This window comes from Strongylocentrotus purpuratus, unplaced genomic scaffold (assembly GCF_000002235.5).
Source record: "Strongylocentrotus purpuratus isolate Spur 01 unplaced genomic scaffold, Spur_5.0 spur5_scaffold_6, whole genome shotgun sequence".
NCBI classification, from domain to species: domain Eukaryota; kingdom Metazoa; phylum Echinodermata; class Echinoidea; order Camarodonta; family Strongylocentrotidae; genus Strongylocentrotus; species Strongylocentrotus purpuratus.
The window spans coordinates 36,835,695-36,852,185 of record NW_022145612.1 but is presented as its reverse complement, the minus strand read 5'-3'; the positions used below and the strand labels follow the sequence as shown (position 1 = coordinate 36,852,185).

General features: G+C 37.5%; 1 protein-coding gene across 5 annotated transcripts in view; it reads right to left on the bottom strand.

The window, feature by feature from the left end:
- Window positions 1-12,186, bottom strand: part of LOC581333 (SRSF protein kinase 3) — a 56,773-nt gene extending 44,587 nt beyond the window's left edge. The window contains exon 1 of one of the 5 annotated variants that reach the window (XM_030999903.1): window positions 11,690-12,186. Coding sequence is in view for 2 of the 5 variants with exons in the window: in XM_030999906.1 (XP_030855766.1) it covers window positions 2,612-2,706 (95 nt within the window). In the remaining 3 variants the exon portion in view is untranslated. Of the gene's footprint in view, window positions 1-2,611; window positions 3,320-11,689 lie in introns of those variants that run through there. The other 4 variants (XM_030999904.1, XM_030999905.1, XM_030999908.1 and 1 more) reach the window with 4 other exon arrangements.
- Window positions 12,187-16,491: the final 4,305 nt, after the last annotated feature.

Genomic DNA, 16,491 nt, shown 5'->3' with positions numbered 1-16,491 from the left:
CCTTCTTTATATTCAGGATGCTACAATTATTAGCAACTGTGAACAAGTCCATTTTAACTTATTATCTCCATGACTTACATGTCAGAACTATTGCTCATCAAAATATTCATATTGTTGATCAATAACTGTGAAATTGGTTAATATATTAAATGTCTGCATGCACAAGACTAGCACACTTTTCCTTTCCATCCATAGTTGACAAGCGGTACAGTACAGCAGTGAGGCTGTGGTCTCCATCAAGACCTTACACATTTTAAAAACATGACAAAAGTTTACGCATACAAATGATATGTGTCTGGAGGCCCAGTTTTACTTTCCTGGTATGGACAGTTGAGGTTAATAGGAAATTGAAAGTCGGCTAACGATTGAATAGTTTAGGCTTACAGTTACAGATAGGTTTATCCTGCCACTTTGTTCAATAATCCCCTTTACAACTTGCTTCTTTGTCAAGTCTTTCGTTTCCTCTACCCACTCCACAAATAACATGCGACCAGAAGAATCAAGATTGTAATTCCTCTTCAGCAATCCATTCAACTCAAAAAGGTTATGACCTCTACACACAGTGCTATCACAGCACTCATACATGTAGTTTATTTGTAGTATTTGCATGGTAACCAAAATACATAGGCATTAGACAGCTATCGTTGGCTTTGGTTGATAAAACAGGATCCTCTAAAAGCCATAAAACTCTGTTCTTTCCAAGGTAGAGTTAGAGGTGAAAGGTGAAAACATTTTATCAAAATCTGGGTATGAGGTACATTACATTCTACATTCCTTAATTTTGTGTATTTCCCTGATTATTTGTTGAACTAACCCAGAAGATGATTTGTTTGCATTATGTAATAACTGAAATCGTTATGATCAATGTCGCAATATCAGAAGATAAAAGGAAACACAAAAGGCATTTTTCACATCTTAGAAATACATGCAAGCTAACGTCAACTCAAGAGTAAGAATTATATGCAGTGGAGGGTATATCAAGGGTGTTTCTCCACTATAGTATAGTTGAAGTTTACAGGTGTGTGGTCCTGTTAAGTCTTCATCAGCTCGAGTTTGCCAAATAACCCGCTATTTTCAGACTTGGGATATTATCCCAAAACTCGAAATTGCATCTTAACTAGACCGATATGCCAGCTATTTCCCAAATAGCGGGATATTTGGGAAACAAGACCCAAGATTTTTAAGACCAATATCTTGCTTAGTGCAACTGCGGGCTGATGAAGACGCAAATTAACTGGTTAATTTGCGATCGGGATATTTAAAATAGCGGGTTATTTGGCAGACTGATTCGAGCTGATGAAGACAGACCTATAATGGCACTTACATGTAAGAGGCTTAATAAATATTAACCAACTTGAAGATAAGTACACATGGCTCCAACTCCTCCAACTACAATATATTTCAAAACTATTTAACTCCATATAAGCACATGAACTCTCGTCAATGTCAAACTGAGCAAATCACAAGGGGAAAAGAATTGCATTGTTTTGAAAAGAAAAGAAAAGAAAAATGACAGACATTCATTTTCAGGATAATTTCAACTTGTATACCTACTCCATTGGAACTACTAGTCTCAAACCAATTACACTAAAATCCTCATTATATTCTTCATAGAAAAAGACCTAATCATCTCCTAAGAATAATAAGAGCCTAAGGGCTCCATTAGGGTGAAACGATACAAGTGCCCATCTGTGTATTTTACTTTCTGTTTAATATTGATTCTACAATCTTGTTCCTCAGGCTTGTCAATAAGTGATGTCACAATGCAGATAACTTGAAACCATGCTGGATCCAAGAAAGGGAGGGAAAAAATACAGTGCAAAGTTTAAATTCTAATTTTAACTGTGATCTTCCTTTACATTATTAAACACGATAAGGTATCATAATCAGCCAACTGTGGCTGTATACATGTATACCAAGGCTGCGACGTGTACACAGTTCTTCCGTGTACACAGTTCTTCCGTGTACACGTTGTTGGGTTGACATGTTACTTCTAAAATTGAGACTGGCCAGAATAATCCCCAGGGAGTGGAGCATGTGCACTATCATGTGTGGATTTGTTATTTAATCCAATAACCGACGTAACAATAATTATAATGTAAAGGGCTTAGAAACGTATTATTAAGCGCTCTACTGTTGTCACTATTAATATTGTTCTTTTTAATAATTTGACTGGACTCTTTGGCTAGAAGGAATTCTAAACCAAAATATTGTTGTGATTGCCAGGCCAAATTGTATGTCAACTTAACTTCCAAACATTTTTCATATAATTTTATGACTCACATGACCATTTGTGTTTTAAAATGAAACATGTTCATGAATGGATTCAACATGCCTTATTCACATACATGTACATGTACATGTGCTCACGATCTCCTTTGTAAATACTATTGAGTCAATACAACGAGAACAGTTGCCCGCTCCCAACGTGTGTAAAGAGGGTGTTTATATGGGCACAATGCAATGACCAAAGATTACTGCACTTTATCAAAACTGAACAAGTTAACCCCCTCATTAGAGTCATTACCAAAAGAACAATTTGGAACTGACTTTCATACATGATGCCTCTGTTTACGGTAATATGAAGATTAAACTGCATGTTATCAAATACCTTGAGATCTTTGACCTTTCATTTCTCTCCTGGTGCTGTATCGTCTCCTCTATAACGATCTCATACTCATACACTGTCTCCACACAGAGCTCCATGTTGCCATTCCTACGCACAACCTCCACTTTGTTAACTAGTCACATTATGAAAAAGTACTTGGTCCTCTTCACGAGAACCCCAGAGATTATATGAAAACCTTCAAAAGAACAATGACACTCTCAAAGCAACGATGTGGAACTACTCCTGCTGCTCCGTGCTTCAGGTAAACATAGTATCGGATGGGCGCAACGTACAGCAAACACATTCAAACCTTGGTGATGACTTGACGAGAAGTTCAAGCATACCTGGGCCGGAACGAACGCAGCATCCTTGGAGGAACAGCCGACCAGGTGACTAATTCCTCAACAGTATCGCCCAATCTAAGGCACATCTCTCCCAAACCCAAGTTGTCTACATGTATCTTGTTTTGATTGTTTAGGGCTAATTACAGATGACCTTTGGAATGTTTCGTCCCTGCGGAAATAAGAACTCATAATTCAGTTTACATCCGATGGAGCTGTCCGTACGTGAGCAGAATTAGCCAAGTTTGGATTATTTTTTAGGTGACAGGAGAACAATCTAAATTGGTGAATCCTGGAGATGCGAGCATTGCATTTATTGGGTTGCCAATGCCACCAGAATGACAAGGACTTGCCTTGCTTAATCAATACAGATTAATTCAGGTACTTGCCATCATTTATTTCTGGATTAACAACATAACATGTACTTCATATCTACAAACAACTGCAGGTGATATTTAATCTGTATTGCAGCATTCAGCTCTGCTACCTGCTAAACACTTTGTGGAAGTATCTTTTCTTGAGCTTAAAAAAAAAAACCTCTATAAGAATGATATGAACCCCACAAAGTAAGCCAGTTCAGTACCTCTGTATTACACAACTTACAAAATGCATATTCATGCTATGCTGTTTACAAACCTACATGACCCAGCTCTGACCCCAACAGACATACAACAAAAGCTCCTTATTCATCATTTGTCTGCATGCAAAGTGTTCTATTCAATAAATCAATGTTTTGGTAGTGCATACTGTTCTCCATGCTATGAAATATTATCACTCTTGGGGAAAGTTGGTTTTTTGTTTAGTTCATTCCTGACATCCATGCTAAGTACTGAGAAATAAATAATATTGCCCTCACATGTTTATGAATTAGAATAAGTACTTCATGTGGTAATTTTTTTCTCAGTTGACTTGCTGCTAAAACAGCTTTTAGTCAATACATGGAATTGTGAGATAATGCTTTGTTTACATCCTACAGTATGTGAAAGTCATAGTGGCAATAAAAGAAGAGGTTTGCTCTTGAAAAGCTCTCATGTATCATAAAATCACACCATATTTTTGGCCATATGTTTTGTAGCCCCATATGCCATGTGGTGTTTTTCTGATTTGGCAATATTCAGAAAACATCAACATTTTGCTATGATATTGAAGGTTTCACAAGCTCAAATTTCATGTTTATTTAAACCTTTGAAAATTACACTGATGTTACACTAAAATTAAAGGGATAGTCAAGTTCTTATTTCAGACCACAAATTTATGCCTTCAAAGTGCAAAAGTTATTGCTCTTATTTATGACATTTTTAGTACTCTTTTAGGACCTAAACTTGCTATGAAGGTAATTTTAGACCCCCAAATGGTTGAAATTTAGCCAATACGATGATACAAATTCAGCTCCACTTAAAAAAAATAAGGTGACCGCAGAGACGCCAAGTTCAAAGATCAGCAATGTGTGACATTTGCATGATTCGGCGCCGAGCGAGGGTATAACACACGTATAAGGTATAGTGTTTTTTCAAACTCTAGCATGCGCGCTGTGCGTGAGAGCATTTCCAGACCGTCGAAATGCGTGATGTCACGCCTAATGCGTGATACTTGGTAGCTCTGTGACCATTAATTAATTAATAAATTAATTAATAACAACAATACACAGGCCGGCTGGTTGTGCGTATTATAACCAACACGAAAAAGCCAGTAAAAAGTCAACATCAGTATTTCAGTCGTCTCTGAACTGATTTTGATCAAACAAATATGATTTTGTCATTCAAATTGTAAGTTCTTTCAAATTTAACACTAAGTTTTTCATTATCTCACAAAAAATTATTTTGAGTAGTGCCCTCTGCAACAAAACTCAACTTTCCCTTTAAGTAGTACTAGCAATGAGGTATGAGTGACTGTTGCCATTTTGAGATCCCTTGATTTTCAAGGTCCCTGCATCCTGCGAGTCGGAGGGAAAATAGGTCAGGATGACAATAGACAGCTATCAGCGATAGACGGAGCTTATGAAACACAGGTACAGTACTGCTATATTTGCATACATCTCATCAGGGTGTCTATGATTTTGTTTGGATAAGGTATGACTGTGGTTCAAGATATATTGTACAGGAGAGATGTTCATGTGGAATAATCTTTGCTATATATTATATATACAATAGAAATAAATTTATTTTCTGAATACAACCATTACCATAATCAATCTCATTTAATAATACAAAAATTCTGTTTTCTACTTAACTGGGTTCTGTTCTCTCTTTATATTTCCAAACTAAAACAAAAATTGTCTCATGCGGAAAACAGTGATACACTGAATTAAAGAAAAAAACATCATCAGGGAGGAAGGGGGGGGGGGGTGTCACATATGTAAAGTACATACATGTTGTTGGTTCTTCCCCTTTGTTTAGCCTATATTTATCAGAAATAATACAACTGTTCATCTTTTCTATTTCATTCTTGCCTTATTTCGTGTAGGGTGTAGCCATTATAATCAACTCTCACTGATATATCAAGTGTGATATATGACATATCTATTTACTTTTCTCCTTTGACTGGGACACAGAATAAAACAGGCTTTCCTTTGTTTCTCCTGCTGTAAATCATACATTCTTACTTTTTATGAGGATGATTTGATATTAAACATTAATGCGATATCATATTCTCTCAAAAGGAGCCCTGTGTGCCCTGGAAAGAGTAACCTCTCTACCCATATTCTATCAGAAATGTGATAAGATTCAAATATGTAATCAATGTGATTTCGAATGACATCCATATTTGGTTATCAAGCATAGGACGTGGATATGAATGTGCAAATTCATGAGCTGTTCTCAGCATATCCAATCCAATATGCTAAGCCACCAGGGAGAGACAGGGAAGGAGATATATCCTATCGCTGTGATTAAAGATTAAATCTAGGTTTCACTGGTTTAGGTAGTCTGGTTATCAGGCAGAATGGGTTTAAAACATACAGGTATATAAACATTTAAAGGTATATTGTAAGGTGTGTTTTCAGCTTAAATGGTCTAGCTTTCAGGCAGAATGAGTATTTGAAACATAAATTGTTTTTATATGGTTAAGGTTATCTAGTTTGAAAAAAGTTTGACCCAGCTTGGTTGGCTAAATATGACCCATCATGATTTTGATGTTTTTATTGTTGTCTTTTTGGAGAATTGATTTGGTCTAATGATCTGCTCCAAGATATTCTAACCAATCCAAATTCAAATCCAAAAATCACCTCTATCTGATAGTAATGTTATATGGGGGTCTAAAAGACTATATCATTAGGCACTTGTGCCTTTATTCTGTTTAACAACTTTCATTTGCCACAATTAAAGCTCTTGTTCACCAAAACATTTGATCTTTCGAAATTTCAAAGACAGGCATTTCACTGATTCTCTTCTCTCCATCTCTCTGTCTCCTCTTCAATTTCTCATCAAGGAAGATCTGTTACAAAGGGAAAGTACATGTAACACCAGTTTCACTCTCGGTATCTCTCCGATGATAATGAGACGACTGACAAGTTTGACAGCCCAGACAATGGGAAGGGCCGGAGGCAGTGGTCCGAGACACAGATTGTTTATTGGGCCGGGAGGGGTAAGAGAGAGAGAGAAGCAGTGAGGGGCTTGATTAACTCTGAAACCTGATGAATAAACCTCACTAAATGTAATGTCAACAAATCACTTTCAGCGCCGCCCCAGGGCCAGTGGACATATTAGTTCAGGTTCAATTGCAAATTTAATTCCTCACAGTCAGTGTCAAGCTAAGCGAAAGTATAGTTGATCACACATACATGTAGCAAACCATATGGATATGAGCGGTCTTCGACGAGAGATTAGTGAACAAACAAGAAAAGAACGTAGATTTGATTTAAAGGGAATCCAACTAAATGGACCCTCTACCTCTTGAAAGATATCCCCTGGCCCAAAGTGGCCCGATAATGCACACACCAGTTGACTTCTGATTGCAAATTTCATTCTTATAGCCAAAGCACCAGTGTGAGTCTTCAGTGAGAATTAGTAAACAAACTAGTCATGGATGTGGATCGATCATTGATTTAAATAATCACTAATGGCTGGGCCCTCTACTTTTTGCACTGGCCCAAAGAGGCCCCACAAAGCAAATGTATTGAGAGTAGAGGCAAGGTTAAATTGCAAATTTCATTCTTCATTGAAAAGGCACAAGCTTGTTTTGTTGCTAAGAAGTGGTAATAATAATAATGATAATAATAAAAGTATTTAGCTTTTATATAGCGCTTACAATGTCTCTAAGTGCTTTTACAAATATACTATTACCCCGGTCATGGGTGAAGTCCGATTTAAAGGGAATCTAAACAAAGTGGGCCCTCTACCTTTTATAGTTAACATTTCTGCCCTTGACTGCCCCCAATATGCACACACCAGTGGACATTAGAGTTCAGGTTTAATTGCAAATTTCATTATTCATACAGCCTTAACACCTGTGTGCGTTTTGGCTGTGAAATCGGTTAGCAAACTAGTGAACATAGATTGGTTCGAAGGGATTCCAAAATAAACGGGGCCTCTACGTTTCACACTTAGCATTTCTGCCCTTGACTGCCCCCAGAATGCACACACCAGTGGACGTTAGAGTTCAGATTTAATTGCAAATTCAATTCTTCATACAGCCTTAGCTCTTAGGTATATTTACGCTGAGAACAAAGTAAACTAGTGATGAACATACAGTGTAGATTGATTTAAAGAGAATCAACCCCGACTGGCTGGGCTCTCCACCTCTTGCAGTCTTTAAATTGTTGACATCATTCTTCATAGCCAAAGTACCAGTGTATTTCTCCTTTGAGAATTTCAAAGACTTTTAGTCATCAATTTTTTTGTGGAAATATTACTATTTTATTTACTTAAACTAAATCCATGCTGTATGGGCTCTCAAAATCTCTTAAATTCTATTTTGGCCCTAACTGCTCCTGTAATACAGCAGTGAACTCATACTGGTTTTACGTTTTACCTAGATTTCGGTTTATTTTAACAAGACAAAGCAACCATCTTGCGAGATGTTTAGTTATTCTTCAGCACTAAACAGAACAGACTCCCTTCATATGGAATATGGAAGCGTTTAAAAATCAATAAAATCTATATAAATGTATTCTCGTTTCGTTTCGCACTGCAATATTCACAAAGGGGTAAAAATGGAACAAGGATCACCTTGTGTACCAGGCTATGTGCATGTGCAGCTGCTTGATCAATGTTCTTAAAATTCATCAATTCCTATCGGCACTTGGCAATTCCCGGTCGCACGGGATGACGTCTGTAATCGCTCGCACCAAACTTGGAGAGCCCTTATTGCAACGAGGGTTGAAATCTTAGAGTTTTGCTCTTGGCTCACTCATTTGCTTCGAAAAACACCCCCCCCCCCTTTCACTTTTGTTATTGCAATAGTAGGAGCCAAGCAATGCAATGCCAAGAATAAGTAATTTTGTCAGTGACATCTAAGCAGAAAGAGCATGTGACAATTCAATTTTGTATTCTGGTCATTACAGTGTCAACCCTAACAAACATCCTTAGCTTCCGATGGTTTACTTTATAAGTATTTTAATTCCCGCAAACACCATGATGGAAAGGATTCTCCAAAGTGCCTGATAGATCTTTTAAAAAGTTTAAAACATCTTCAATCTCCAATCATATCTAAATCACAGTATCATCCATCATAGTGATCGCGCTAAGAAAGGACCGTGTCTTTTTCTACACTGCCATGCGTGTTGAAAAGCATCTATTTACACTTAACATGCACCATAAAACATGCACACATCTTGAGATCAGTGAATATTTCAAGAGAGTGCCGTGGGCCCCATTACGGGGGTAAATGTCTTCACTGCTTGCCGATGGGTTGGCAAATGTGAGCCTAATGCAATTGAAGATGATTTGAATGGCAACCTACATGTACGTGTGCTGGAGAAGGAGAATTGATTGTTCTTAATGGCCTGTGAGGGCCTGTCCAGTGTCATATTTATTGCAAAAGGAGAAAAATACCAAGAAGAAGAAAATCCACAAAGTAATAAGCGGGGCGAAGAAATCAATTTTGATAAAATGTTAACAGGAAAACAGAAGCCCCCCTAGGCTCAGTATAAGGCAAAAGCTCCTAAACAAATAAGATCATCAATTTTTTCCCCCTTTCCCCTAGTAAGTACTCATAAAAATCTCATCTCATAAAAGTGAAGAAATGTTTACATTCCCTTGGAATAGTGACATTGATATTTTGTCCTTACATAAATTACAAAATACAAATTTCAACTACAGTATTCACACAAAATTTTGAATTAAATTCTCACTAAGTCAAGCAGCCTCTGACAGCGAGACTAGAATTTTCTTAAAAACCCCTTTTTAGTGCCGTGCAGCTTGTACGTGACAGAAGTCTTGAGAGAGTACTTAATGAAATGCATTAAGACGACTCCTTATTCATTTCCACGTCATTGTATTAGCATCAGAGGTTTGTGTATGAACAAGCAGAAAGCCTGCAAACAAGCCTTACAAATAGATACTTGTGCAAGAATACACATTGTATATTAAAGTTGGCGCTGAATCTATGATATCAGATTTCCAAACATAAGAATTTGCATTCAAGTGCTACAGATTTTTTCATTGTGCAATTAAATCTAATAGTGAATACATGTACATGGAAAAAAATTGTGAAACCGACTGAAAAATACATTATCGAACATACTTAGTAAGATTTGAGTCACGTGTCCATATTTCATACAATCCATGTTTTATACATCTATGTTATGTTCCTAATACAAGTAATTTGTTCTACAAAACATAATGTTTGATTAAATATATTTCTTTCATTATCACATCTCTCTTTAATACTGCAATCCTGCCTTTCCTTGCATTTCCTTGTATATGCTCCATTTCTCCGTCAGGTTATAAAATGTCCAATTACAAAAGATTTGCTGGGCCTGATTAAGCCCCAACTATGATTCCTTTATGATTCATTCATCCAACGATAAATACATATTTTCAAGGTAAAAACAGTATTGAATTTCACAAATTTCAAGGATGAACAAAATTAGTGACAGCATTTAATGACAATCAAGCTATAAAAAGAAAACAGTCATAAGTCCAGCACTGCTACAATTCTTGTTTACACTGTAGGTGTTATGGTGGAGCAGATAAGTCTACGCACTGTGAACTACAAGGTACAGGGTTTCAATCCCTATTGCAGCACTCATGTCCTTTAGCAAGACATTGGTCTACATTTGCCACACTCCACCAAAGTGAGGTAAATGGGCACCTGGCCTGGCATGAATTAATTCCCTAATATGTTTGAGCCCTGTAATGGCAGCCATGCTATTAATGTTGGGGTAATGTAAATGGCACACCAGGATTGGCAACGCGCCAGACATACAATGTATGCAATTTACAAGACTCATCATCAATCATCATCATCATTGTTATCAGTATTATTATTACTAGATATTATCTCATGGTGAAATGTGCATTTCACTATGAAATAATTTGGAAAAGCTGATAAACCTCTCACATGATGTAAATTGACATTTGTTATAATTGTGTAAGTAGGTATTTCATAAAATTACTATTCCTTTTTAAGTGAGCAGAGAGATATCTTATTATTCTTTTTGTGTGTTGTTGTTGTTGTTTTTGGTGCAGGGCGCGACAAACCCGCTTGCCCGACGTCCCGGGGCAACCAAATTGAGCCGTCGGGCAAGTAAATCAAATTATCACTTGCCCGATTCGGGCAAGTGATACTTTTACAGTAATTTCCTAGTGTCCAAGAACTCTACCATTCACCCGTCAACTTCTTACCCGTCGTCAAAATCCAGAAGCAAAAAAGCGATCGTTCCGATTTCGAAAAAACTTCACAGACAGCTAGCCAGCTCAGCTAGCTCAGCGCGCATGCAACAGTGACACTTCAAGCCATGAATGCCGCTCCGCCTCCACGCACGGCCGGCCGTGAGCTAGCTAGAGACAGCTAGCGCGATCGTACCAGCTGCGAGCTTATTCGCGCTCTCTCTCTCTAGCTCTGCAGGCCGCACCGACAGGCCTTTGCTATTCTCTGATTGCCGATTGGTTGAATCACGCCAAATATGACGTCATTATTCTAGGGAAATGAACACGTGCGAATCGGAATGGAATAAACAACAGGGATTTTCTAGTAAGTACAAAAAGTCAAATGTTTGATATTTATTCATAATGACTGTTAATGATTGTGAACATATTATTTAAAACTCGCTGCTCATATAAATCAGATGAATGTTTTTGTCTCGTTTTCAATTTATTACTGCGGTCTCAAGATCAGAGTCCTTTTTCGCTTTAAAGTTTTGGGCAAGTGGAAATATTGTTTGGGCAAGTAAATTGAAAACCCACTTGCCCGACAGGGCAAGTGGTGAAAAAAATTCTTGTAGCCCCCTGTGGTGTTGGTGTTGGAGGTGTTGGTGGTGATGGTGGTGGCGGTATTGTCTTTCGTGGTGGGTCTGTTTTACAACACAATGGTCTCCCAAGTGTTCCTTCAGTATCTGTATAGTGACAAGATTAATTACCTAGTAACTACATGTACCATCTGCCCTGACGTAAGGTTATGAGAAAAATAGTATTTATTATGGTGCAGGGATGAGAGGATGATATGAGCTCCCATGGGGAGAGTGCAATGACACACAACACCAAAGCCTGAAGGACACCTTTGTAACATGCAAAGGTGGACAATGATTAGTACGGGCCATGCAAGGATGATAGTGTTTTTAGTAGAGCACAACAGAACTTACGTGTTAGAAAGCAGAAAGGTTGGTGAGTGAGTTGTGCAAATGTGCGCTGAAGCATGGCAATGCAAAAGCATAATTCTCACTGAGCTGAGGTACCGGCATGAAAACAGATTGAGGATAGAGTGGTATAGATCTTCACAAACGTGTGATGACGACGGCGATGCAAGGTGGCATCGACGGAACTCACGCTGCTGACTGCCCCAACGTTATTAATAAGCGCTCACAAATCCACAATCAAATCCTGAATGTACCTCCTCGTCAAGTATAATCAAATGTATTCCACTAATAGATGTTCCTAAGTCGATGACAAGATTTCCATGCAATGTACAAGCTCAGTCCCATTGCCTCGTGCTGGCTCCGTTCATCAACAACAGCTTGTGTCTATGGACATTGAGGGGAATGAAAAGCAAAGCAGGAGGCGTATTGACTGCGTGATGTGTGTTGGTGAAGTAAGCGCTTCAATGGACCTGCTTGGATATGCTTGGATAGCCGCATTCCAAAAACCTTTTGTCGTATTTTTTGGTTGGGGGATCCTACCAACACTGGACACTGAGGTTATTTGTGGACTAACATAACAATAGTATGGCCTACTTGTACATAGGTCACACGTTGGCTTGAATAGCAAGGAATTACATGCACACACTAGGTGTATCATTCTCCCCTTCTCTTTGTACTCTTAAATGTAATGGTACTTCATTGAAAAGCACAACTTTACAGCTTCCAATCTATGTGTAAGTAATTTTCAAATTTCATCGGAAGTGGATTGGGGGATCTCTCAGTACAGAAATATATTGACATTTCAAATCATAATATTAATCTTCTTCACATAAACACACATGATCTAAACAACTAACTATTCATCTCTACTGTTCACTGATAAATTCTTGTAAATATGGATCCATAATTACGCGGTTCCACCTATATTTGCTGTTCTGCATGACTAATGATTGAGTGGCATAACCACATGTTTAATTTCTTTTCAAAACGTGGAGAACAATTGTACTATCTTTATACACATCACCTTTCTGTCAAAACGAAAACACTGCATACCTCACATGTTAGTCAATTTGAGTGCTGATACACACTGGTGCGCTTGAACAAGAGCTACTAGTACTGGTCAATTGATTCCAACACAAGAGGGGGCTATAGCATAATCAACTTTTCTCCCATGCATCACCTTCTGAACTGAGTGATTAGGCCAATTTTGAAATACATTGTTATTATGTGTACTATTCTTCAATTTTATTACTATTCTTCAATTTTATGGCTATTTTTCTTCGTATTCAGTAATTCTCCCCCCCCCCCCCCCATCTTCTTTGTCTTTACCTATCCCATGCATCAGTTTAGGTTAAATCATTTTTTTTGGTCTTCTAATTTTTACTCTTTTCTTTGCTTACACCCCCTCCCACCTCTCCTTCCCTCCATACAAAAAAGGGATGGTAAATCGGCCTTTGAAACATTTTAGGGAATGATGTAACAACAATACAGAGTAGTAATTTGTATTACCTGTGACACTATGCATTTGGAGGTGTTCAGAATGAAACATGTAATATGCTGGTTGCAATCCTGCAACACCATACAAATGACTCCTTCCCAACAGTAATTGGGGAATACTCTTTTTCGTATATAGAGAGGGAAATAAGATTAATTTTTAGAGATTTTGATTACAGATTTAAGACTCCATCATACAGGAAATTTAAGTAATTAGTTCATACTACAGATACAAATATTGCTCATCTTCACAAGAAGAAAACCAGAAATAATATTGAGTTAAGTTTGAAATAAGTGTGCAATCCACAGATTTATATCTATAATTTATATCTGCAAGTTCGATGCTCCCCCCCCCCCCCTCTTTGTCTATCTGTCTGCTTTTCTCTATTTATTGCCCCCCCCCAATCCTTTCTGCTGCCTTTATTCTTTTTTTCTTCTTACCCCTCTAACTCTATCTCCACCCTCTGATTTTGCTATTCCTCTCCCATCCCTCCCTGTACCTCTGTTCTTATCCCTCCTTCCTGTCTTCGCCCTCTTTATATACATCCCCTCCACCCCCCCCCCCTCCTTTGCTCTCTTTTTCTTCCCCTCCCCTTTGCTCTCTCTTTCTTCCCCTCCCCTTTGCTCTCTCTCTCTCTCTCTCCCTCCACCTTCTCTTCCTCCCCCTCTCGGCCTCTCCCCAACCCTCCCCCTCTCACCACTATCATATATATATATATATGCACAATTGCAAGCATCCTTAGTTCTCTGCAGCACTCCAATTTTCACAAGTATGCCATGCCGTCCCTATATTGGTCAGAGAAACACGGCTGTGTTCCTCCATGTCCAGGGTTCCTTGGCCTTTTTGATTGAGAGAGATTCCTACAAATCAGTGGCCCACTGCGTTCTACTTGCTCATGTGTACTGTTCAAGATTTGTGAGCATTGATCCCATCTTATAATCTTTCCATAATATTGGCATCCTTCTCTTCCTTCCCGCTCCATCATTTACCAGAGTTTATTGCACAAGACCAGTCACAAGTGGATAAAAAAAAAATCAAGTATCATATCCACTTCTAAGGTGATTTATTGTTATACATGTATCTGCGTCTTTCTTAATTCATTGTAAACAAACTTCATCTTCTCCATTATACACCTTTCTTTTAATTAAAGAACATGATCACAAACACTTTCCATGATGAAGTATTATATGATAATCCAAATGATGTCTACAAGAAATAGAATGGGTATTGACATTGCTCTTCAAAGGATGATTTCACAAAAGTATTTATGATCACAAAAAGGGTATTGTAGGTCTACATTGTACATCATTTCTGACATTTTTTCTTGGAGAAAACATTTTATGCTTGCATCTTTTCACATCCCCCCCCCTCAATTCCTAGCATTTGATCAAATCACTGCTTTGTACGTCATTGTAACCTCCAACTAAGAAAATACTTTCAGATTTTGTTTCTCGAGAGAGTCAGTTCAAATTTGATTAAAACCTTTTCAGCTAGCTTAGAACCCAGATGAGAAAGCACTCCAATACCAGCAGAAGGACATCTTGATGTCAATTAGTAGCACCGCTTTTAACATCAAAGAAGTCTGTTTGTTTCTTTAAAACATGTAAAGGGGTTCTGAATCATTGTTATCTTCAAATTGGTGAGCTTCCTACTGTTTTATTGCCTGGACAAGACATCCACAGAACTAACTGTATTGCATTTAGTCCAATATATATTATAGTACTCTTTTTTTTATCAAAAAATGTAAATTTTATGTGCATTCTGCATTCAATCTACCATTAAACATTCCAATCTATTCACAGTGTTATTTCATTATAAAAACTCATTTCATAATCCTGTTTCCACTTAAAGGTAAAGACCAGTATTGGAAATGCCCCAATTTCAAAAAATGAAATGGAAGCTCTTTTTACCGATCATGTGAAAGAATATGTTTTGACTAATACATGATGATAATAATTTTGCCGGGAAACCGCCTACTAATTGATACATTTGGTAAATTAATCTATTGGTATGTGAGAGATAAACACACGTGTCGTGCACGTGTGCATAGTCCCATATACATGTTTCTGTGTATAGTGCTTGTAACTTTACGATGACTGGGCCAAATTTCTTATCATTTTGATGATTCCAGAACCTTGCAGTACACACCAATAATATGCTAGATGATCAACCTTTCCTGATCGATTCCACAACATTTCTTTCAAAATGCAATAGCACGACCATAACTGGTCTTTATCTTTAAACTTCATACATATTTGAACGAGACAGAATGAAAATACTAGCTGAAATAACCTACCGGTATGCCTCAAATGTATGGAAATTTGAAGTACCTGATCGAGTAGAAAGGCTGTGACAATGCATATGCCATGCTAATTAAATCCACTTGTTTCTCTCGTTCATTTCATCCACAAAGCCACCATACATCATCTATCGAGACAGACTGGTAACTGATGCTTTCTCATGGTGGTTTACCATATTGTATTTTCTTTGTCAATGAAAATATTGCATATCTATTCATGTTTAATGTCCCAGAAAAAAAGAGTGTATCTGAAATTTCACTTTTCACTAATGCCTCTATGGAAAGAACAGCCGTTGACATACAAAGGAATACAATTATATTGTAACAATAGCATGTCAATCAGTCCTTTTACTGTTAGTACTCTTGTTTGTATACGTTTGTATACACACACTACACTGTAGGTGTACATGTACATTTGTAAATGGACTTGAGATTTTACTTTCTTTCTCTTTGAAACAGAAAATATGGATTGGATAAGTGGAATGTTTGAAGTTACCCAACAGCTGTATATAATCATGTCTTCTTATTGTATCAACTACACATACTATGTGTAAACACTATTTGTATGTGTTTATTCCCAGGTAAAGAAATAGACCTTGATTTGTGTAACAAGTATTGATTAGTCTCATAATTTGTTTAATAATGTTTGAATAGAAATTGTTTTAAATATGTATAGTTTTTTTTCTTCTTCTTCAACCCTGTACCCATTTGAATAGGTGATTTAACAAACCATCTTATAAAATCATTTCAATTTGTTTTTTAAAGCTTTAATAAAGGGTTATAATATCCAAAGAGTTGCAGATTTTTGGAGGCAATATGGGTGTGCCACAAGGATCTCTCATTGGGCCTATACTACTCTTAGACCCGAATTTCATCTAAAAGTCCTAGTGTTTCAGCTTATTTGGAGCTATGATGTTAAATCAATCATAATGGTTAGAAGAGTTGAGAACTACATGTACAAACATCTTGTGCAATACATCTGGAGGACAATGAAAGCAACCTATACAAATCGCT